At 41.4% G+C, this 25015-nt stretch overlaps 1 protein-coding gene across 1 annotated transcript in view; it reads left to right on the top strand.

The window, feature by feature from the left end:
* Positions 1-25015, top strand: part of PCDH15 (protocadherin related 15) — a 1022916-nt gene that overhangs the window by 741120 nt on the left and 256781 nt on the right. Inside the window, 1 exon segment of the mRNA XM_030204966.1 lies at positions 11725-11837. Coding sequence (XP_030060826.1) covers positions 11725-11837 — 113 coding nt within the window.

Raw genomic sequence — 25015 nt, 5'->3', positions numbered from 1 at the left:
TACACATCTATATAAAATAGCAACCATAGGGATGCATAAATTCCAATAATTGATTATCACCCAGTTTCCATGCTAATTAGCTTGTTAATTAAATTGCATGTTCAATTTGGGCACATGCACAAATTTGCACATGCAATTTTAAGCACTATATGTAGATTTAGGGGGATAATATTTATAGCACTGCATATGTCTAGTAGCACTTTAGAAATGATAAGTAGTAATAGTAGTAGACTTCTATTTCCCTCTAAATGGGTTGCTCCCTCCATCATTCTTCTGCTATCTGCTTCCCTTCTCCCTCAAGATTCACTTTCATTGACTCTCTCATCACTCACTAGCATCCCCAGGCTGACCTCATTTTTTTCCACCACTATTCTTTTTTACTCCTACCCCCCCCCCCCCCCAACCATTTAATTTCAATCACCCCATTTGGCATACCACTGTTAAGCTATTTGTGTGTGTAAGGAAGGTTAAGAATGCCTGCAATGAATTAATCCAGGGACCAAGGGATACTCAGGAGTCTATATCCTTTCTACACATTAAAGACAAAAATTCTACCTGACAAGCAACAGATTGACAGCTTTCCATTTCTTTTTTGGATCAATGCTACTGGGACATCTTTCCACTGTTCTGCTGGAATTTTGATCAGGCTTTCCATATGCTTTGTTGTTCATCATTCTCTCTCTATGCACTATAATTTAGAGATCCTGGGTTGGTAGACAGCACAATTCTTTAGTATAGGTACTAGTCACCAAAAAATGGAATGTCAAATTAGATAGACATTAATAAGACAAAAATTGATGGAACAACATGTTTGTATTTTTGTTAATGCTTCAAAATGTTAAATTAGTATGATTTTTGTCAACATTTCTGTGTATGTTTTTTTTTCCTGACTTTCCATTTTTTTAACCCAAAGAGAAACATAAAAAATCACATTTAACTAAAAGTTCACTATTAAACTTTAGATGGTTCGTGCCTTCTCTCTCTCCCTCTCTCTCTCTCTCTCTCTCTCTCTCTCTCTCTCTCTCTCTCTCTCTCTCTCTCTCTCTGATTCCACATGATTCCATTATAAGAGCTGAAATCAGAATTACATACAAGGTCCATAGGATGCAGATTCTTCTATGGTTCACTCAATCAGAAATAATAAAGTCCTCCTTTATTCCACTGGAAAATAGATCCCGAAAAACATCCTGAAAGACAGTGCAACTTTGCACCTACTTTCAAACAATTCCCACAGCAGCTTCTTATGATTCTTGGCAAGTCACTTAGCCCTTCATTACCCCAAGTACAAAATAAGTACCTGTATATAATATATAAACTGCTTTGATTGTTACCACAGAGAAATGGTATAACAAATCCCATCTCCTTTCCCTTTTTAATGAGAGAGTGTGTCATGGACGGAGAGTGGGCATTCCTGCACTAACCTGTAAGCACATCTACATTACTGCTAACTCTAAAAACTGCCTGCATAAATTTGGACACATGCCCAATCTACGTGCACAACTTGATTGAAAAACAAGCCAATTAACGCTGATAATTGGGTACTAATAATCAATTGTCAGTACTAATTGGCATCAATTAACATTTCTGTGCACAATTTTAGGTGCTGGGATCCATAATTAAATTTTATGCTTGGATTCAAAAAGAGGATGTGGCCATGGAAGGTCATGGGTGGATTGGGGCATTGGTGCAATTTATGCATGCTGTTATAGAATAAGGGGGATCCATGCCTAACTTAGACGTGAGGATTTACATCAGCATTTAGTTAGTGTAAATCCTCATGGCTAAAGTTAACCGCAGATCCTGGTGCTAAGCACTATTCTATAAATGTGGCCTAACTTTTAGTTCATTTTTTTTCCAATTTTTCGTCACCGTCTATAAAATTGGGTCCTAACTGGTTAGCACAGGAATACTGCATGAGCCCTTACTGTTTACAAAATGGGGGCAGCAGGAGCATAGCCAGACCTGTTATTTTGGGTGGGCCCCAAGTTAACCTGGATGGGCCCTTCCCACCCCCACCCCTGTCATACATACAGTTTTTTTTTTGTTAAACTTTCCCTTTGACCCTGCTATCATCATTCTTCTTCTCCTCCCCCCCCCCCCCCCCCTGCTAAGCATCTACTCCTCTTTCCCCCTCCACCTGACATCCATTCCTCTCTTTCCCACCGGCTGACATCCATTCCTTTCTTCCCCACCCCCAGCATCCATTTCTCTCTTTCCTTCCCCTGCCAGCATCTGCTCCTCTCTTCTTTCCCAGTCTACCTAAAAGCCGTCACCAGCAGTGATTCCAGTAAGCAGCCTGTGCCAACCCTTCTGACTTCCCTCTCCACGTCCCCACCAGTGAAGACACAGGAAATTATGTCATTGAGGGCGGGACGCGATAGAGGGAAGCCTGCAAGGCTGTCACAGGTCAATTACAGGAATCACTGCCGGCAATAGCTCAAAGGTAGATGAGGCGGTGGTGGGGAATTTAGAGAAAGACAGGAAGCTGCCATGAGGGTGAGAGAGAGAGGCATGAGGCACCACCAATGAGGTGCTTTGGAGGCCACTAGACTGGGTGGGCCTGAGGCAAGAATGGGTGGGCCTGTGCCTACCCAGGTCCACCCGTAGCTACGCCACTGAGTGGCAGTAAGTGCTCAAGTGGTAATTGTTACAAATGGCCACACACTAATAGCAATATTAGCATATGGCCATTAATAAAGCTGCAGTAAAAGGGGCCTGCACTAGCACCAACGCATGTTTATGATGCGCTCTGAGCCCCCCTATTACCATAGCAGCAGGTAAAAGGCTGGCCAAATTTTAGGAAAAGAAATGACTGTGTGGTAAGTGAACCACCTGCCATTTGGCCATTTTGAGGAGGAGCATTTTCCAACACACATTGAGGTGGTGGTAAGGGCTCCCACCCTAACCTGGTGGTAACCGGTCAGCACGCGGCACTGCCTGATTACCAATGGGTAAGGACTAGAAAATATTTTTGTAGCACTAAAAATGGCACACACTGGTGGTGGGAACTACCACCGGGCTCCTGCAGTAGGCCAGCAATAGTTCGAGATTGGTACATGGCAAGCCTGTTGCTGTGCACCAACCCTTTTGTAAAAGGATCCCTGAGGGGTCCTTTACAAAGGCATGCTGAAAAATAACTTGCAGTAATGTAGATGTGGGTTTTGGGTACGTGCCGATCCATTTTTTAGCGTGCCTGTAAAAAAGGTCTCTTTTTTGCTGAAAATGGACGTGCGGCAAAATCAAAATTGCCACGCGTCCATTTTGAGTCTGAGACTTTACCGGCAGCCATTGACCTAGCAGTTAAGAATCTGGACGGTAATGACCTACATGCGTGAAATGCCACTTGGCGCGTGTAATGGTCACGTGCCAGGAAAAAAAAATTTCAGACGTGCGAAGCGGACCAAAATTGAAATTACTGCAAGGGCCACACAGGAACTGGACGGTTACTCCAATTGGGCGTGCATTTGGTGCATGTAGGTGCCTATGCGGCTTAGTAAAAGGGCCCCTTAGCTTATTAAACTAAAATATAAAATAAAGCTGTGGTCTTGTTTTGCCATCACTTCTGGTTTGTGTTAATTTGTTGAAGGTAGAAGCAAGGAGATGTTACAAATGTCTGTGTTTTGGGGGTTGTTTTCTATTATGGGCATAGCTTTTCTACATATTTCATGTTTATATATTTCATAATTAATGTATAATATATTGGTTTGGTCCTTTTGTACAATTATTTCACAAGAGGTCAATGTGTTTTATCGTTTGATACTTTTACTGTATTATGTAAAAACATATAAAGTATTAGTGTTCCTGTTGTCAAAGAAAGGTGCTGGATAGAGCTAATGTAATTGTAAAAATTATGATTACATATTAAAATATAGAAATGGTTATGTAGAATTAACTGTTTAATGATTCTTTCTGTATGAACTAACCCACAGAAATGTGCACCACTTTCCATGTGGTGAATATCTTGGGAAATTTAGCTAACATGAAAGCTGATGTCAGGAGAATTTATACGATGAAATGACGGCACAGAAAGGCTGAGACCTTATTCCTATATTATCCACAAGAACTGCCTACTGGTGTAAATTCATAATTTACTTCATTTCAGTGAAGCACTGCTCAGTAGAAGCACTTTCCTGACACCTCAATGCCCAAGGTAGTAGGTCTAAATCCTGATGTCCATCTACAATTTTATTTTCTATATCATTGTTGGCAATATAGGGGTAAGTATTTATCCGGTGGTGGTCAGTGATTTTTTTCACCACTACCAGCTGTATGCCTGGATGTTCAATGCCAGGCCATGTCTGGACACTGGCATTACATGTATGGATATGTACAGCTGGCCAAGACATTCAGGTAAGGACCAATATTCAGCCTTTAACAAGTTAAAATAGACAAGATAGGACTGCTTTTTATGCAGTCCTATTTGTCTGGTTAACTTATCTGGATAATGGCTGAATATCGGCACTCAACCAGATAATAGCTAATTCTGTCTCTGGACTGCCCACAAAATAGCCGGTTTCCATTTCCACAGTTAAAGGGGATATTCAGTGGCACTATCCGGATAAGTGCTGGTGAATATCCCCAGATAGGCATCAGAACATCATTTAACTGGTTAGAAGCCTCTCCTACCTCATTGAGGGGTCCTTTTTCAAAGCATCAGTAAGCCCAACGCGGGTTTACTGCATGCTAAATCGGAATTACCACTGACCCACACAGCTGCCCGCGGTAGCTCCAGCTCAAGCGTTCACCGTTTCCGGCATGCTGTAAATTTGTTTTTCTAGCACGATGCTAACCTGGTGGTAATTGGGCATTGCCGCATGCTGCCTAGTTACCACCGGGTTACCACTGGAGCCCTAACCACCACCTCAATGGGTGGTGGTAAGTGATTCCCACCACATGGCTACACAGTAAGAGTTATCTTGAGAATGGCCATTTGGGGGGGGGGGGGCTTTTTACCTGCTGCAGCTAAAAGGGCCCTGGCACACGGGAAAAGCAGCCCCAGCAACTACCACAGGGCGCTTTTCCCCACAGCTGTAAAAGGACCCCTAAATGATTTTGAGCATTGACCCCATACTCTTTATATTGGCCAGGAGTCTAGTCTTAGCAGCTAAAAACTCAAAGATAAATTTAAATATCATAGGAGTAAGAAGGCTTTCTGCCTTGTGTCCTAGGTTCACTCTCAACAGTTTTTATATAGGTGAGTGTGTTTGGATTGTTGTTTGTGTAAGAAAGTAAGTGAACTGAAAGACACCTGTGTACTTCTTAGTCTAGGGACTAAAGTGACAAGTCAGGTGTCTAGGTTAAGGACATCAAATTTTTTTTTTTTTTAGTTGTTAGCTTTCCCAAGTATCCCTTTACTCACAGAAAGAGAATATTGGATTAAGCCTGGAAGGTAGACTCTCTTTTTGACTTTAAAGTAGTAGGTCACAGCTCTAGAGCCCACACCAGAGTAGGCATGAAGCACAGAGCCCCACCGACCAAGCAAGGAGAAGAGAGAAGACTCAAGAAAGATCAAAGTTTCTGCAGCTAAGTGCAGACGTACACCTGAGAAAGAAAGAAAGGACACTGAGACATATAGGGCCCCTTTTACTAAGTGCTATGAGTGCTAAATTTGCAACTGAGGTACAGAGTATTGATTTATAATTAATAGTTTGTAATTTCCATACTCTGCACAGCTTTTGAATTTTTTCAAAGTAGTATACCATGCCATACTTTGTATTGTTATTCGAATATTTTTACTGCTCTAATTGCCTACTGCTCATGTTTGCTCTATTCTTACTGTACACCGCCTTGAGTGAATTCCTTCAAAAAGGCGGTAAATAAATCCTAATAAATAAATAAATAGTGTGCAGCAATGTAGCTGCACTAATCAATTACTGCTGAACATGCCTATACTCCACCCCCAACCTGCCCCAGCACTAAAATATAAAATCTGTTTCTTGCACGTGATCTGAGTGCCAATCACAAAATTAGTGTGAGATACCTGAGCATGTCCTGTAGTAAGGCCTTTTTTGTTGCGGTAAGCCGGTGTTAGTATTTATCTCAGCTTAGTAAAAAGAGCCCTATGTAAGTTACATGAGCCATTATAGAAAAACACTATGCACCCTTCTGGCACTTCCACTTGTATGTATACACTTATGCACGTAAAGGCTAGTATTCAATACATTTACATGTTCTAGGGGTGCATAGTGTATAGAATCACTCTTCATGTTACTTATCCATCAGGATTAATTCTTATGATGCAACCTTATAAACATTTTTTTGAACAACAATATTCAATTGATTGCCAATATTCCTTCACAGGTGCTTAGATCTCTCATTACATTTGTTCCCATTCAGTGAGATTTTCAATATAGTTCATTTCAATCCTCAGACACTGATATGTTTTACAGCTGCTGCCTCAAGGATCCTTACTGTCAACTTAGGAAAAAATATAACACCACAGTGATTAATCAAACATTTAAAGCACATGCCCTTCAACAGGACATTAAATATTGAATCATTCTTATTAGGGTTGTTAAAAAATGTTGGCAAATTTTCAAATATTCAGGGGCCCTTTTACTAAGCCGTGCAGGCACCTATGGATGCCCAATGCGCATCAAACGCGCCAAATTGGACTTACCTCTCGGTTACCACATGGCCCTTGTGATAATTTCAATTTTGGTGCGTGTCCTCTACACTAGTCTGAAAAATATTTTTTATTTTCTGGCATGTGGCAGCTACGTGCGTCAAGTGGCATTTGACGCATGTAGACCATTACCACCCGGTTACCGCGTGAGACCTTACCGCTAGGTCAATGGCTTGAGGTAAGGTCTAAGACTAAAAATGGATGTCCTGCAATTTTCATTTTGCCAAACGTCCATTTTCAGGGGAAAAAAAGGCATTTATTATAGTTGCACTAAAAAATACATAAGTACACGAGTATTGCCATACTGATGTACTTATGTATTTTTTAGCACAATTATTGGCACTAATTGGCTTGCTGCATGACTGATATTCCGCCAGTGTCATTATGCTCATATTAGCCCTCTCCTCAAGTCACTTCACTCGCTTCCTATCCATTTCCGCATACAGTTCAAACTCCTCTTATTGACCTATAAGTGCATTCACTATGCAGCTCCTCAGTACCTCTCCACTCTCATCTCTCCCTACATTCCTCCTCGGAAACTCTGTTCACTGGGTAAATCTCTCTTACTGGCACTCTTCTCCTCCACTGCTAACTCCAGACTCCGTTCCTTTTATCTTGCTGCACCATATGCCTGGAATAGACTTCCTGAACCAGTACGTCAACCTCCATCTCTGGCCATCTTCAAATCTAAGCTAAAAGCCCACCTTTTTGATGCTGCTTTTAACTCCTAACTCTTATTCACTTGTTCAGAACCCTTATTTTATCATCTTCACTTTAATATTCCCTTATCTCTTGTTTGTCCTGTTTATCTGTCCTAATTAGATTGTAAGCTCTGTTGAGCAGGGACTGTCTCTTCATGTTCAAGTGTACAGCGCTGCGTACGTCTAGTAGCGCTTTAGAAATGATAAGTAGTAGTAGTAGTCAATTAAACTACATGCACAAATTGGACATGCACCCAAATTTGTTTGTGTGTGCGCAAGTTTTGGTGACTTTGGTAGAATTAGGGGGTTTGTGGGTAATTCTATAATGATGTTTTGAGGCTCATTTTCAAAGCACTTAGACTTACAAAGTTCCATAGGTTACTGTGAAGCTCATTTTCAAAACAGATGCGTGTTTTGGGCGCATGTACAATTCTACGTGTGCCCAAAACACGCATCTACACTACCGCAGGCCATTTTTCAGCGTACCTTAGTAAAAGGACCCCTCAATTATTCTAACCAGGCTGCACAGTGTTGTGCCATGCACCATTGTTTTACTCATGTGTTACAGGTAGCATTTGATTTCAAACCTTAGCTATGCCACTCCCACTCTACGTGGAGGGGCATAATTGAACGAAAACGTCTATCTCCATGGGCGTTTATCTCCGAGAACGGGTCCGTGAAGGGGCGGACCGAACCGTATTTTCGAAAAAAAATAGATGTCCATGTTTTATTCGACAATTTGTGAGCTGGGCGTTTTTGTTTTTCAGTGATAATGGAAAATGAAAGCGCCCAGCTCAAAAACAAATAAATCCAAGGCATTTGTTCATGGGAGGGGCCAGGATTTGTAGTGCAATGGTCCCCCTCACATGCCAGGACACCAACTGGGCACCCTAGGGGGCACTTTTACAAAAACAAAAAAAAGGTAAAAGAGCTCCCAGGTGCATAGCACCCTTCCCTTGTGTGTTGAGCCCCCCAAATCCCCCTCAAAACCCACTACCCACAAGTCTACACCATTACTATAGCCCTAAGGGGTGAAGGGGGGCACCTACATGTGGATACAGTGGGTTTGGGGGGGTTGGATGACTAAGCATTAAGCAGCACAATTGTAACAGGTGGGGGGGATGGGCCTGGGTCCACCTGCCTGAAGTCCACTGCACCCCCTAACAACTGCTCCAGGGACCTGCATACTGCTGCCAGGGAGGTGGGTATGACATTTGAGGGTGAAAATAAAAAGTTGTGAAACATCATTTTTTTGTGGTGGGAGGGGGATAGTGACCACTGGGGGAGTCAGGGGAGGTCATCCCCGATTCCCTCTGGTGGTAATCTGGTCATTTAGGGCACTTTTTGGGGCCTTATTCGTGAAAAAACAGGGTCCAGGAAAAGTGCCCTAAATTCTAGCTACAAACGCATACTTTTTTTCCATTATCGGCGAAAGGCGCCCATCTCTGTTTGGGTGATAACCACGCCCAGTCCCGCATTCACCATGCCTCCGACATGCCCCCGTCAACTTTGTACGCTTCCGTGATGGAGTGCAGTTGAAAACGTCCAAGTTCGGCTTTCGATTATACCGCATTATTCGTTTTTGGGAGATAAACGCCTATCTCCCGATTTAGGTCGCAATATAGGTGTTTTTGTCTTTCGATTATAAGCTGGATAGTCACTCTTAAGTTATGCCTACTTTTATTAGCTGGTCAGTTGGAGTAAGAGAAACCAAAAAACAGTGGATATATTCGAGTAATGCTCACTCAAAAATGTGAAAAAGATGGAGGAAAAGCCTCAGAGATTTATTGGCAAAGCAACTTACTGCCTGCATTTCAAGGGAGCTAACATGTTGCTGCCACTGTAAATCAACTACAATCATTGGCTGAAAAACTTCCATCTCCTGTGAACCCATACTTCAAACTTTAATCAGTTACTTGTACAATGCAGTGTCATTCAAAATATTGAAAGTGGGATCAACTTATCTTGTGCTGGGATCGAGCAGTAGGTTCCTTTGCAATAAAGGCTTTTCTTCTATCTTTTTCACATTTTTTGAGTGAGCATTACTTGAATATATCCACTGTTTGTAATTCTATAATGAGACACGTAGTTTTAACATATAGAATGGCATACATGTAAATGACCACCAATAGAATATGGATTATCAGAAAAGTGTTTGCCACCATTTGATAATACATGCTTTGCTGGTGGTTATGTGTAAAGGCAGAGTGTGAACAGAGCAGATATAAACTTAGGCATTCCAAATGAGCACTAGTGGAGGTGCATTTTCCTCTTAGTAGGTTATAGCGTATTTTCAAAGAACTTAGACTTACAAAGTTACATAGATGGCCATTTTCGATATGACGTCTAAGTACGACTTTGGATAAGTCATTTTAAAGAACAAAAATGTTTATCTTTTTTTTGGAAAATAATGCTTTGAACAAGGTTTTGTGATTTGGACATTTTGTATTTTTGGTCCATTTTCAAAAAAAACAAAAAGTCAATGTGCAAAACGCACAAAATCAAGCCATTAGGATGTAGGAGGAGCCAGCATTTTTAGTAGACTGGTCCTCCAGACATCCCAGGAAATAGGGCACCATAGGGGGCACTGCAGTGGACTTCATAAAATTCTCCCAGGTACATATCTTGTCTGCTGAGCCCCCCCCAAAACCCACTACCCCCAAATGTACACCACTAACATAGCCCTTACGGGTGAAGGGGGCACCTATATCTGGGTACAGTGGGTTTCTGGTGAGTTTTGGAGGGCTCACAGTTTCCTCCACAAGTGTAACATGTAGGGGGAAGTATGGGCCTGGGTCCACCTGTTTGCAGTGTACTGCACCCACAACTAGACTACACCAAGGACCTGTATGCAGTTCTAATGGATCTGAGTATAACAACTGAGGCTGGCATAGAGACTGGCAAGTCATGTTTTAAATCACATTTTTGGGGGGTGAGAGGGGGTTAGTGACCAATGGGGGAGTAAGGAGACACCATCACTGATCCCCTCCAGTGGTCATCTGGTCATTTAGGGCACCTTTTTGTGCCTTATCCATTATAAAAACAGGTGTAGCTAAAAAACAAAACAGAATGGTTTTGTTTTGTTCCATTATGGCTGAACAATGTCCAAGTGTTAGGAACAACAGGATTCCGCCTTTAACATGCCCCTGCCATGCACCCTTGTGATTTGAATGCACTTCTGATGGACTTCATAGAAAAAGTCTAAACATTGGTTTTGAAAATACTAATTTGGATCTTTTTGTAAGAAAAGTGTCCAAATGCAGATTTATGCCAGTTTTTGGATGTTTTTCTGTTTTGAAAATGAGCTCCATAGTAACCTATGGAACTTTGTAAGTCTAAGTGCTTTGAAAATGAGCCTCAAAGCTTCATTATAGACTTGCGCACAAACACCTAATTCTATAAAAGTCACCAAAAATTGCGCACACACAGACAAATTTGGGTACATGCCCAATTTGTGCATGTAGTTTAATTGAATAACAAGCCAATTAGTGCCAATAATTGGCTTTTTAATAAGCAATTATTGGTGCTAATTGAAATCAATTAGGGGTATGTTTACTAAGGTGTGTTACGTAAACCATTTATGCATTTTAAAAACGCTAACACGCCCATAGCGCCGCTTAGTAAACCTAGCCCTAATATGTAAGGGGGTCTTTTATTAAAGCTTAGCTTGAGTTATCTGCAGCAGGGCCCATATGAATAAAATGGGTTTTGTTCAGATAACTCAAGTTAAGCTTCAGTAAAAGACCCCCTAAGTGCATAATTTAGGTGTGTGATCAATGTCTAAATTTTACGCATGTCACACAAAAGAGGGTGTGGAAATGGGAATGTCATGGGCATTTCGGGGTAGAGTGTGGGTGTGGATTTGAGCTTTGCATTCAAGTATAGAATAAGGAGGTTCCATGCTTAAATTTAGGTGGGGGCATTTGCACCATTTTTTCATTGGTGCAAATGGATGTACCAAAATTTATGTATGACCCCTGTGCTTAAGCATGCCTAACTGTAGGTGTGGCTTACAGAATAGCGCTTAAACTTTTTTTTTTTTGCATTGATTTTTTAGGTGTGATTTATAGAATTCACCCAAAAATGCATACACAGAACAAACTGTATTATTTTTGAGGAGTATATCACACACATAGAAATTGATTCAAATCTTGTGGCCTAGATAATCTTTCCAAATAAGAAGGTCTGTATGTTGTACGGAAAAAAATGTTGTACGAAATAAATTCACTGATGTGATCTTTTCTGATATAAATATTCCTCTGTATGTCAGTAATATGCCAAGGGTCCTACATGGTATGGTTTAGCTGATTGTTCTATCTTAATTGGAAATTTCTTTGGAGAAACTGTCATATTAATCTTTCTTCTCAGGTTAATTTAGTGACCTTTGTTTATTTTTAGTTGTTGGTTATTGCTTATGATGATGGCGATCCTGTGAAATATAATACCACTACTGTAATAATAACAGTGTTGCAACCATCAATAATTCCACGGTTTACTCAGGATGAATACAGGTATAGTGCTTTTTCATTTCATCTTTCTGCTACATTTTACCATGTATGCAATCATGCTGAACAATTTAAAATTTAAAATTTTTAACTGACTTTTTAATATTTGTGCAATGTCATAACGCTGAATATAAAAGTCACAGTAGTACAAAATAATTCAGATCTGATAAAAAATCATTTAATACCTAACAATGGTCTACAATTCTTCAATTATTTCATTCTCAGTCTTCCTTTATTGAATGACATGACCTTAGATGATTAGATAAATCGGTTATTTAGAGAAATAGAGGCTAGGGCCTGGCATGTTTCAAGGATGAAGGCTAAATTTGGCCAACACACACTCCTTACTGTTCTCCAAATCCCCAATGCGTCAACATGACTTGGATCCATTTCCTGATACGAATACTTCTCTGAGAAGGCCTTCTTAGTGTTCAACTACATTTGGTCTTTAATTGTATAACCATAATTATGGCTTTCTAAGTGCACAACAGTGGTCAGAAAATGTTCATCCCAATTTCAAGGGGCCCAATATGCAGACTGTGTGAATTAGCCTGGCTAACTCCTTTGGCTGGTGCTGAGCCTGGATATTCAATGTTGGGCTGTTTCCGGTGACCAGCATTAAATATCTAGTTTCTTTTTGGCCAGTTCAAACTTAACTGGCCAAGCTGATTCTGACCGCTGGCTGGATAAGTTTGAACCGGCCAAAGATAGGTCTGGTTTTTATGCGACCAAATATGGCTGCCAAATTTAGCTAGAGATGCACTGAAAATCGGTGGATAGACGGTTATATTGCATGATATAACTGGCAATCTGCTAGCCACTAACTGCAAATTTTCAGTGGGTCATGGCCAGCAATGTCCTGCTGAAAATTTGTGGATATCTGATTATGGGACATTTAACTGGCCAGGTGCCGATCCTGGCCGATTAAATGCTTTTGAAGATTAGGGGGAAGATGCTTAGGCAGCAATTCTATAACAGAGTATCTCCAATTTGTTGCATTGAGGGTACATGTTAGGAGCCTGTTCTATAACAGAACCTAGGCACCTAGGTTCTGTTATAGAATACTAGCATGACTGGCTATCAACATTCTGCACATTTAGGCAATCACACTCTAGCCATAGAACTGCTTTAAGTGTCCATGCCCAAATGCAGCAGGGATGCGTGTAACTTACAGTACACGTGTAAGTGGGATCCCCGCCTATATCCTATTTATAATCTGACCCTATTTATGTCCCCCTTGCAAATATACACTATAATGCGTAGGTACCTACACGTGTACAACGTGTGTTAAATTAGAACTACCGCCCGGCTACCGTGTACCCTGGGCGGTAATTTTGATTTTTACGCGCATCCGATACGGGCACCAGAAAATATTTTTTATTTTTTGGTGCACGGCACTAACCAGATGGTAAGCTGCAGTGTACGTGCACTGACAATGACAGCCCGGTTAACACGTGAGACCTTACCACTAAGTCAATGGGTGGTGGTAAGGTCTCAGACCCAAAATGGATGCTTGCCAATTTTTATTTGCCACACATCCATATTCGGCTTTAAAAAAAAGGCCATTTTTGCAGGCCTACTGGGCCTGTGCACATCCAAAACAGGCACCTACACTAGCACAAGCCATTTTTTGGCACGCTTTAGTAAAAGGACCCCTGTGTAGTTTAACAGGTATTTGCAGAAAAGAACTTAGGCACCATACTAGCATTTTTGCACTTAACTGTGCACATACACTTGCAAATGCTAGCATTCTAAACTTCTACATATATTAACGTTCCTGTTGAAATGAGTGCCTAGGTTATAGAATTGCCCTTCACAGGCGATTCTATGTTTCTCACATTTTGTATCTAAAGGACAGTGCTAGATACATACTGACCAATATTCAGTGTTTTTTAACCAGCCAGTTAAATAGCACTTAGCTGGCTAAGTGCAAATATTCAGCATAAGATAGTTGGTTATCTCCACTGAGTATTAGCGCATAGTACATAGCATCTAGCCACAAATATTCAGCGCTTCACCAGTTAAGTTTAGCAGCCAAATCATTCCACCTAAATAGCAATCCTATCTTTGCCCACTATAAACTTAACCAGCCAGCACTGAATATTAACTTGACTGGATAAGTTTAAGCCATCAAAAAAAAACCCTGGATATTTAATGTCAGTTACTGGAAACGACCCGGGTTCAGCGCCAATCACAGCATTTAGCCATCTTGCTTCCTGTGGGATGAATATCAGCCAGATAGGTCTTTGTAAGCATAAGGTAGTTACTTTGAGGTCAATATTCAGTGATACACTGTAATTTAAATGTATAACTTATACATTTGGGACTGGATCAGTTAAAGATACCCAAATGTTGCCGCTAGAAAAAATCAGCAGGGATTGGTATTCTCTAACGACTGAGCGATCTCTATAGAATAGCGTTTAGCGCCCATTTCCAACCCCCAATTTGGGCACCTGTACTTACAGCAGCTGAAGTCTGGTACAAATGCTGGCATCCAACTCTTCACTTTTACATGATCGCTGCTTAGGCATTCCTAGGGGTGCTGATATGGTGGAGCACAGAGTTGCCATGTAACTGCACATTTTATAAAATGCATTAATACAATCATATGGTTATACTTTTTTTCAGAGCAAGTGTAAATTTGTGTGTGGGCAATAGTGGATTTTTGAGGCTACATAAAACAACACATCTTAATGATAGCTCATGTTGATAACCCCCCTCCCTTCATATGTCTTCATAAAATAGGCTTAAAATAAGTGCCTTTTGGGCTTTCTCATATAGGCATCCTGTTATAAAATTACACTCTTTCTATATAAATTGTAGCACTTCTACTTACGTTTGTCTTTTGGATATATATGCTGAGAAGGTGAATTTCACCACTGAACCTGTATCTTTTTGTTCATATTTGCTGTGCTGCAAATCTCACCCTTGTTTAAGCATATAGGACTAGACTCTATTATCACACCTAAAAAATCATTGCCAAAACAAAATATGCTTAGGCGTATTCTATAAAGTATGCCTAAATTTAGGTTTACTTTATAGAATACACCTAAATTTCCACATGATTTATAGAATACATTGAGTGCCCGACCATGTGACTAAATTTAGTCATGGGCTGTTACATCAAGTAAAACTTGGTGTAATTGCCAATTCCTAAATTAGATGCTGACTGGGTGTATTCTATAACAATGTGCATAGATTTTAGAAATGCCCACAACCCATCAATTCCATGCCCATGGCCATGCCCCCTTTTCAACTATGCGACTTAGAATTTATGTGCATCACATTATAGAATACACTTAGACAGCTGTGCATGTAAATTCTAATTAGTGTCAATAATTGCTTGCTTATTGGCAATTATTGGCACTGATTGGCTTGTTAACTAAGTTGCATGCGTAAATTCAGAATACGATTGGATTTGTACGCACAACTTAAAGTCATGCTATATAGAATCTGTTTATTTTTCTGGTCAGCTGCTTTTTTTTTTGCATTTATCAATATATACAAGCAAATATAGTTGAAAGCAAATCACAAAAGTAGAAACAAAACAAAAAAAGAAAATAATTATAAACCACCAAAGTATGTGTTACTTAGTTTACAAGTATGGAGGAAGCAAGAAGGAAAACCACCCTTAAAGCAACAGGGATTAATTAAAGAAAGAATAAAAGGAATGTGAATTCCACCGATCCAAGTAGCAGTTATAAACCTCCAAAGGAGAAATGTACATATATATAAGAGTTAAACAGTTAATTGATTTCCAGTTCTTTATCTTCTACCAAAAAGCACAAATGGTCTGGGCCAAATAAAACATATCTAGTACATGATAGGAAAACCACACATTTATATGGCTAGTGGAGTTGAAAAGAGCTCCCTAAGGACTGGACCTGTTGTCTATATACCAAAAACTTCTTCCTTCTCTCTTGAGTAGACTTAGGGTTTCATTTACAAAGCTGTGCTAGTAATTCCCACATGGAAAATGAGAGGAAGCCCATAAGAATTGAATAGACTTCCTCTCATTTTCTGTGCCGTGAATAATTGTAGTGGTTTAATAAAAGAGGCCCTTAGTAAAATTTGGGAAAACTTAGACCTTCTGTCTGATATAATTCTTAGAATAATCTCAAAACATGATCATGATCTTGAGAAAATACAAATGTAACAATGGGGGTAGCACAACTGACTAGTTTCAGAACTTTCCAAATATTCTGTTAAATCCAAATTATCTTGAGTTAGATTAGTAGCAACTGGAGAAGAGTCCTTTTTTGCCTGAGGTAAAGTTTTAGAAGAAATAAAGCAAGCTTTTACAAAAGGAGGCAATCGGGCTTATTTTCTAAAGTGATCGACGGCCATTTCCCGACATAAATCGGGAGATGGCCGACAATCTCTCAGAAGCGGCAAAATCAGTATAATTGAAAGCGGCCTTTTTGACAGCATCGCCGCTTTCCCGTCGCCGAAAGTTCAAGGGGGCGTGTCGGCGGTGTAGCGAAGGCGGGACATGGGCGGGCATGGGCGTGGCTACCAGATTGCCGGCTTTCGCTGATAATGGAAAAAAAATCGGCGTTAAGCAGTATTTCGCCGGGTTTACTTGGTCCTTTTATTTTCACGATCAAGCCTCAAAAAGGTGCCCCAACTGACCAACTGACCACCGGAGGGAATGGGGGATGAGCTCCACATACTCCCCCAGTTGTCACCAACCCCCTCCCACACTAAACAAATAAAAATAAAAACCTTTTTTTACCAGCCTGTATGCCAGCCTCAAATGTCATACTCAGCTCCCTGACAGCAGTATGCAAGTCCCTAGAGCAGTTTTTAATGGGTGCAGTGCAGGCTATGGTAATGGTGTAGAGTTGTGGGGAGTGGGTTTGGGGGGGATTTGGGGGGGCTCAGCACCCAAGGGAAGGGAGCTATGCACCTGGGAGCCTTTTTTGTATTTTTTAAAACTTTTTAGAAGTGCCCCCTAGGGTGCCCGGTTGGTGTCCTGGCATGTCAGGGGGACCAGTGCACTACAAATGCTGGCTCCTCCCACGACCAAATGCCTTGGATTTTGCCGGGTTTGAGATGGCCGTCATTTTTTTCCCATTATCGCTGAAAAACAAAACCGGCGATCTCAAACCCGGTGAACTCTGGCATTTGGCCGGGTTAAACCGTATTATCAAAAAAAAAAGATGGCCGGCCATCTCTTTCGATAATACGGTTCCGGCCAGCTGTTGCGCCGCCACCAAAATAGATCGCCAGCGAACTATTTCGCCGGCGATGTTTGATTATGCCCCTCAATGCTTCTTTAGGAATGTGCAGTACTTCTTCCATATATATTTTTAAGAATATCCCCAGGCGATAATATAGGGTGTTTTGGAAAGTTTAAAAACCGTAAATTAAGGTATTGAAAGGAATTAGCCAAAGTTTCCAGACGTCTGTCTGTCAGAGAGCATTTTATTTTTATACTAACTGATTGAACTATCTGTATGTCAGTAGTCTGACCCTTGAGTTTATCTAGTTTCATTTGAACACTTTTCAAATTCTCTGTAATATTAGAAATATCTTGATTAGACAAAACTACCGCAGTCAACGTAGCAATAGAGTTATACATTGCCACTATCGCATCCCATAGCGATCCTAAAGTTACCATCTCTGATTTCTCCACTGGAGGTATTACGACTTTGGGCTTCTGAACTTCCAATACCTGGACAGAATGAGATGAACCTTCCATTATACTGTAGATGACCCTAGTGTCTCAGAGGCCTTCTCTCCAGCTGAAAGTTCTTCCAATGGCGCTTCAACAATAGGCATGGAGCTTCCCTCAGTGGTCGGTGCACCATCCTGTGGTAATTACGACCACTGTTCCCCGCTCAATGCCATCCCAGGTGAAGGAGGAATGACCTGTGATTTAGGGCTCAGAGTAGTTTCGAGCATTCCAAGAGATGTTGCTTCTAGCATCTCAGCAGAACTCATCTGCGGCAAACCGGACCATGCAGTAAGGAGATCTGGTATGGTGGATTGTCGGTAGTGGAGAGCTACCTGAGATTCAGAGGAGAAATCCCTGGCCTTCCCTTAGGCTTTTTCCCCATGTCTGAGGAAAACTTCAGCGCTCTCATTGCCGTGTCCTCCCATCAAGACACCATCTTACTTCCTCCTGTAGATCCACATTTTTTTAATGCTGACCACCATGGGCAGAATTATACCCTGATATTTAATGGTGGACCATGTCCAGGCACTGTCATTTAATATTCAGGGCTAACTAACCTAGACTTTGACATCAAAATTTATATGGGTCCTGGCTGATATTCAGCCAGGAACCCCATAAGACAGTTATGCATGCCCTGGCTAAATATCAGCCGGGACCTGAATAAATGGATTGGTTATTCACCCCCCACCCCACCAATTCAGATCCCCCCATGACCCTGTCATCATTAGTAGACCCCCACCTGATTCTAATCACCTCATTTTCCTGTCACCATTACCAACTCCCCCCAATTCCGATTACCACATTATCCAATCATCATTACCAGACCTTTCCCTGATTTTGATCCCCCTATGAACCTGCAACTGACCCACTCCACATCCAAATAGGCCACCCTCCCAGGCCAACCTTAAGCTCCCTGTGGTCCAGAGGGTCATCAGGGCAGGAGCAAATCCCACTTGTATGCCTTGTGATATATTTAATTAGAACATCTGAGAGGGTCCCTCCTAAATATTTGGGACCTAGACACACACCTACTTCGCCTATGCTTTAATACTTGTCTGGTTAAATTAAGATGTTTTGGACAATTGATATACAAGGAGGCTTTTTGAAGACCTAGAAGCATAGCAGGGGTTGCAGGACAGGTATACAATTTTTGGGGCGACAATGGCTAGGACTCAGGTTAGAGAAATCCAAAAGGAATCCCACAAGTCACAGGTCACAGTCTTGCCCTCTTGACCTAAGGGGCCCATCTTTACAACCAGAGGCCATATCGTTGTGAAGATGGATCCCTTAGGTTAAGGAAACTGGAAACCATATCGTTATGAAGACAGGTCCCTTAGGTCGAGAGGGCAAAAAGGTTTTGCTCTTTCATACAGCTGATTTTCAAACATGATTAGAGCATTGTATAGTGTTCTATGGACTCCTCATGAAGGCAGTTATGCCAAAATATGATTCATGTCAGGTCCTGTTTGTAAGTTTCTACAATAAAGAGCTATTTTATTTGGACTATTTGCTCTTCTGCCTGGTGCTTCCCACTGTATACTACTACCATTTACTAATTTTGAACAGCTTTTATGTAGGAAGTGCTGAGTAGCAGCTTTTATGTAGGAAGTGCTGAGTGGAAGATTTATATTAGCTTTACATAAAATTTTTACCTAGTACCTAGTTAAGGCAGTGCCCCCTCTCCACCCCTATGACAGGGCAGTGGAATAGAGATTTGAATTTAGATATACGTATTGAAGGCAGTCAAGAAAATCTTCCTCTGTAGCTGTATGGTGGAACTGATGATTAAGCTGATTCACAGAACACATAGATTCCTTCTGTATTTTGCATGGTTTTCCTCTTTCTTATCTTTACTCTGTAGACAGGAAGGAGAGGACATACCTTCACAAATTTGTCAGTTGATCCAAAAGCTTTTGCACGTGGTGGAACAGGGGACAGCAGGATTACAAATCATAAGTGCTTTTCACTACTCAATTGTGTATGTTAGGATGTTACAAAGATGATGGCATCAGGAGACACCAGTGCAAGATTCTTACACAGCTAATTAATTCTGCAAGGTTTTCTGTTGCCACATTCTGGAAAGATACTTCCTCTTTGCTGATAGAGAAGCTGATGTGTATCATGAAGAATGATCTGACCACTTATAATAAAAAAAATCAATGTTCCCGCTGAAGTGTCAACTTGTGTATTTGTCAATATCCTTATATTAATTTTACATAAGGCTCTGTACTCAGCACAGCCTTTTGTCAAATATTAGACATCCCGTTTTCCACATTCAGCCCCTATGCAAAATAGGGATTATTGTCAATTAGCAATAACATGTTATTTTCCAATAATACATTTAATTTTACTGTAATATATGTTAATAATGAGTTGCAAAGCATGCAAATGCACGCAAAGCAGCTCATTGTTATGCAAAATGAATAAGGCACCTTGCGTTAAAACTCCTTTCTGAGCTATATTTTTCATTCAAAGTTAATAACACCTAAAACACGTTTAGAAACTTCTCTTGGGAGTATAAACGACTAATGCAAGATTCATTGCTCCCAGAGAGCAAGATATTAACAGATCCATCTCATAAAAGTTATTAATCTGTTGATTGGAAATTCAATTCCCCTAGGGCTTGAGTGGATTTTAGTGTGCTTTCCCTACCTGCTAGCTTTAATTGTGCTGCATTTGGTATGTATGACTTGGTTACTGAGCAGTATAACATTTGTACTGCTTGATTATTGTGCTGTTCTGATTGCCTGTTAATATCCACTCCTACTCTAGCTGAGATCATTTTCCTGCACCTTTTCTGATGTCATATGCAATTTTTCCTTATGTTAGTCACAGTTATTTCTCTCTAACACCCATTACTCTATCTTATCTATCTATATGTTCCATTTCTGCTTATACCCAATACTGCCTATTAAGATGTTTTAATGTAGATTGTGTTGATATAGTAAGTAGCATACCCCATTCCATAATGTATACTGATTTTTGTACTTTTTACAGCTGCAAATGCCTATTGCTTATGTCTGGCTTTTTCCTGCTGTACACAGCTTTTGGTGAATTTCTTTAAAAAAGAAATTCAGGGGCCCTTTTACAAAGGTACGTTAGGCTCTACGCGCGTGCAGCGCATGACAAAATGAGACTACCGCCAGGCTACCATGCCCCTCTTGCAGTAATTTCAGATTCGGTGTGTGCCCATAATGCCTGGATGATTTATTTATTTGTTTCCTCCCATGTGTGGCGTTTCCGGTGGTAATCAGCAGTTGGCATGCACCGTGCATGTAGCGAGTGAGCCCTTACTGCTAAATCAATGGGTGGCATTAAGGGCTCAGGCTGGTTTTAGGTGCGCACTTGGTTTCAGTTTTACCACATGCCGTTTTCCTGTCCCGTTAAAAAAAGCCGTTTTTTGCAGACGTGGTAAAAATTGGCCTGGCACACAACAAATACACACACCTATACTACCACAGGCCACTTTTTAACGCTGCTTAGTAAAATGACCTCACAGTAAATAAATCTTAATTAAAAAATATCAATGGATGAATTAATAAACAGACACGAATCTGTAGCTCATATTCATTACTGCATACCAATAAGCAGTCTTATTTATATTAAGAACCAAGGTGGCATGCTATTTTCAAAAGCTCATAGTTTAATAAATTTTTTTAAATTATCAACTAAACTTTAGACCACCTCTATTTTTCTTTAAAATCTTGGCACTTGAAATGATCCTTTATTTATCAACCGTGCGGGACAAATCTCACCATACATAGTATAAAGCAATGTGATCCTAACATCAACAATCTACTTATTAACCCGAGTTTACTAAGTTGCGCTAGCAGCTGCCAGTGTGCAAATGCCTACACAGCCCATTCACTTTGAATGGGTTGTGTTGGCATTGCTGCGCAGCAGTCACTAGTGTGGCTTATTGAACAGGAGGGGTAAAATTGTGAACTTTGGATTATGAAGACAGTTGCTTTCCAGGAGGATCTACTGTATTGGAAACTAAACAAATTCAATATTTTTATCTGCACATCCCTAATTTTATCCAGATGTCCCACCCCAGTGTGAAAAAGGGTACTATGGCCATTTTCCTCACCAAATCAAGCAGAACCAGAGGGCAGCCACTTGACAAATGATAGTCACAGGCCTCTAGTGGTAGTATCAGGGTAATATTGCTAAAGGTCAGGCTGCCAAGTAAGGGATCGGTGGGGAAGGAGGGGGGGAGTAGAAATTTGAGAACAAGTTAGTTCTCAGGTTACTTCAGTTCAGACTGGGCTTATGCTGGTTAAACTGTGATCCACCAGTGGATAAAACATTTAGGGCTCCTTTTACTGTTAAGGAAGTACTGCCGGGCTACCGCAGCAGCCCGGTGGTACTTCCCACCCCTAGTGTGCCGTCATTTCTGGCGCTACAAAAATGTATTTATTGTTGTAGCACCAGAGTGTACCAGGTGGTAATCGGGCAGTGCCACACACTGCCTGGTTACCACTGGGTTAATGCAGGAGCCCTTACCACCACCTCAATGGGTGGTGGTAAGGGCTCCACCCCCCACCAAAATGGCTGTGTGGCAAGTGCTTTACTTGCCGCCCAGCAATTTCCTGTAGGAAGATGAGACTTCCCTTTTACCAGATGTGGTAAAAGGGGGCCTCATCGCACATGTAAAACACATACCAACGCCAGCACCGGCCCACTTTTGTTGCAGCTTGGTAAAAGGGGGCCCTTAGAAAATAGATTCAACAATCGAACCTTCCTAAACTTCCCTTGATTTAGTGCTACCTCCTATGAAATACTCTTTTTCCTTCCCACCAGGAAGAGAAAAGAGAACACGGCTACAGAATATATACCTGATATTACCCAGGATAGTTTGGATATTACTGGACTTCTTGAAAAGTCTGAGTAGCCAAGAGTTGCCTTGCTCATATGTATTCTTACAAGACCAAGGGCACATTCTAAGAATATGCAAGAATTTTCTTGGGGCATAAGATAATGGATCTCTCCACGTTGTGACCATACATTGAATATTGTGTGCAATTTTGGTCACTGCATCAGAATTAGAAAAGGTACAAAGAAGGGTGACAAAAATGATAAAGGGGATATGATGTCTTCCCTGTAAGAAAAGGTAGAAGAGGCTAGGGCTCTTAACTTGGAGAAGAGATGGCTGAGGGGAGATATGATAGAAGTCTATAAAATACTGAGTGGAGTGAAAAAAGTAGACATAAGTATATAAGTACATAAGTATTGCCAATTTTTTTTAGGATAAGCAACATAAAAATCTGTTTTACTCTTTTGGTATATTGCCAAGTAGTTGTGACCTGGATTGGCCACTGTTGGAAACAGGATACTAGGCTTGATGGACCTGATGGACCTTTGGTCTGTCCCTGTATGGCAAGGCTTATGTTCTTAAGAGTTTTCTAGACTTCAGTAGCCTTACTTAAGAAAAATGATGAAAGGTTTTGGTTATATACCAGGAGGCTGTTATGATTCTGTTAGAATTCTGCTAGTCAAACAGGGGAATGCTTGGAACTGCTCCTGATTGGTCTGTCAGGGGCTGAGCTGATATCAGTGTGATCTACTTAATCTGACCTTTCCCTACAACCCCTGTTTTGGTGTTACTTCATTTCTGCTGAAGCCTTACCTTTGCTCTGTCTGAGCTATTAGCTCTATGTTTGCATGGAGTTATTACTCCTTTCCTTTGATTGCAGTTTCTGTTGTTCTGTCTCTGTCTGCCAGCTGCTGCCTGTGTGTGTCTAATTACCTCTCTCACTGCACCTGGGTTTCTCTGTTTGGGCTGTAGTGCTATGTGGTGAGTTCCTACCTCGTTCTGTTCCAGTTTGTTTGTTTTGCTTCCCATTCCTTGGAGTTCCATTTGTGCCCTGTTTGTTTTCTGCTTGGGGGTTGTTTGTTTGCTCTTTCAGTGTACTCCCGATTAACCCATTGCCTGCAATCTTCCCTGCCTCTGGTTGCTGTGTGTGTGCTGAGCTTGGTTTAACCCTTTGTCTGCAGAGCTTCTCTGCTTCTGGCACTTGTCTGTTTACTGCAGTCTTCCCTTTGTGACTGTTTCAGTCCTTTCTTTGCTGTACTACCTCCTGTATTACAGAGCACTGTCCCTTTCTGTGCTGATGTGTGTGTTAGGCTCTGCACTCCATTTTGCGGACTTTTCCCTTCCCTGTTTGCTGAGGGTCTCTGCCTACAGTATCTTATATTCCGATCCCTCACCTTCTTTGTGTGTGGTGGGCTACGGCTTGACATGTTTCTGTGTATGCTTCCCTTTATCCTTGATTACCAGCACCAAGGGTGTTGCTGGTGCTCCGGTCCCCATGGAGGACCCCTCGTTTAGTCTCTTTCTTCTCTATCTAAGTATGAGTCAGTTCCAGTTAGGCTGTGAGGCCCGCATGCTTGAATTCTGAGTGAATTGGTTCCCAATAGGCCATGAGGCCCGCCTGATTGCCCTATCTTCCCTTTTCTGGAGGTGCAAGTTGGTTGCTGCATGTGTGTACAGGGCTTGGTAGCTGGGGTAGTGTGTAGTGCCTGCTCGGCCCACCCTCTGCCTTGGCCTAACACCTATACTAGGCCTCGGCCGGGGCCCAAGGGCTCACAACCAGACTAACAGAGGCTTTTCTCTTGGCAAAAACCTTGGCTTTCTCAAGTTGTAAAATGTTAAATATCTTTTATTTGAGCCTTCACAACTTAGGATTTTACTTGATTATAAAAAATTTGGGGGTCCTTTTACTAAGATGTGGGATAAAGGGTCTTGCGGTAGTGGTGAGGGCTGTTTTTCCCGTGCACCGGGGCCCTTTTTACTGCAGCTGGTAAAAAGCTCTTTAAAAAATGGCCATACGATAAGACAACTCTTTCACATGGCCATGCGGTGGGGAGCACTTACTGCCACCCATTGAGGTGGGAATAAGGGCTCCCGTGGTAACCTAGTAGTAACTGGGCAGCACACGGTGATGCCCGATTACTGTCAGGTTAGCGCTACACTACAAGAAAACCTTTTTCCGGTGCTCTGGAGATGTCATGCGCTCGAGCCGGTGGGGAGCACTTACTGCCACCCATTGAAGTATCAGTAAGAGCTCCCATGGTAAACTGGTGGTAACTGGGCAGCACCAGGTTAGCACCACACTACAAAAAAAATGTTTTCTGGTGCTCCGGGAATGATGTGCACTGAAGCCAGAACTACCGCCTGCAACCATGTTGGGCCAGCAGTAGTTCTGGGATAGTGTGAGGTAAGCCCACATTGGGCTTACTGCTGATTTGTAAGAGGGAGTTGACTGTCTCTCAGTGGAACATTTGTGAAGCATGGTGTTTCAGTCCTATTGTTCATGAATGTTCTTTATATTATTTTTATTTATAAGGAAGATTGACCATTAGCTATAGTACTGTGAAACTAGTGAATAATATGTAGTTGGTGTTAGTTTGCTGTGTGTGGAGTCCTTGGTGTAGTATGTATGTGATGGTTATGTTTTTATTATGATTTGTCATTTCATCATCATGAATGTACTTATTGTAA

This window comes from Microcaecilia unicolor, chromosome 5 (assembly GCF_901765095.1).
Source record: "Microcaecilia unicolor chromosome 5, aMicUni1.1, whole genome shotgun sequence".
NCBI classification, from domain to species: Eukaryota; Metazoa; Chordata; class Amphibia; order Gymnophiona; family Siphonopidae; genus Microcaecilia; species Microcaecilia unicolor.
This window is presented reverse-complemented; position numbering and strand designations above follow the sequence as displayed.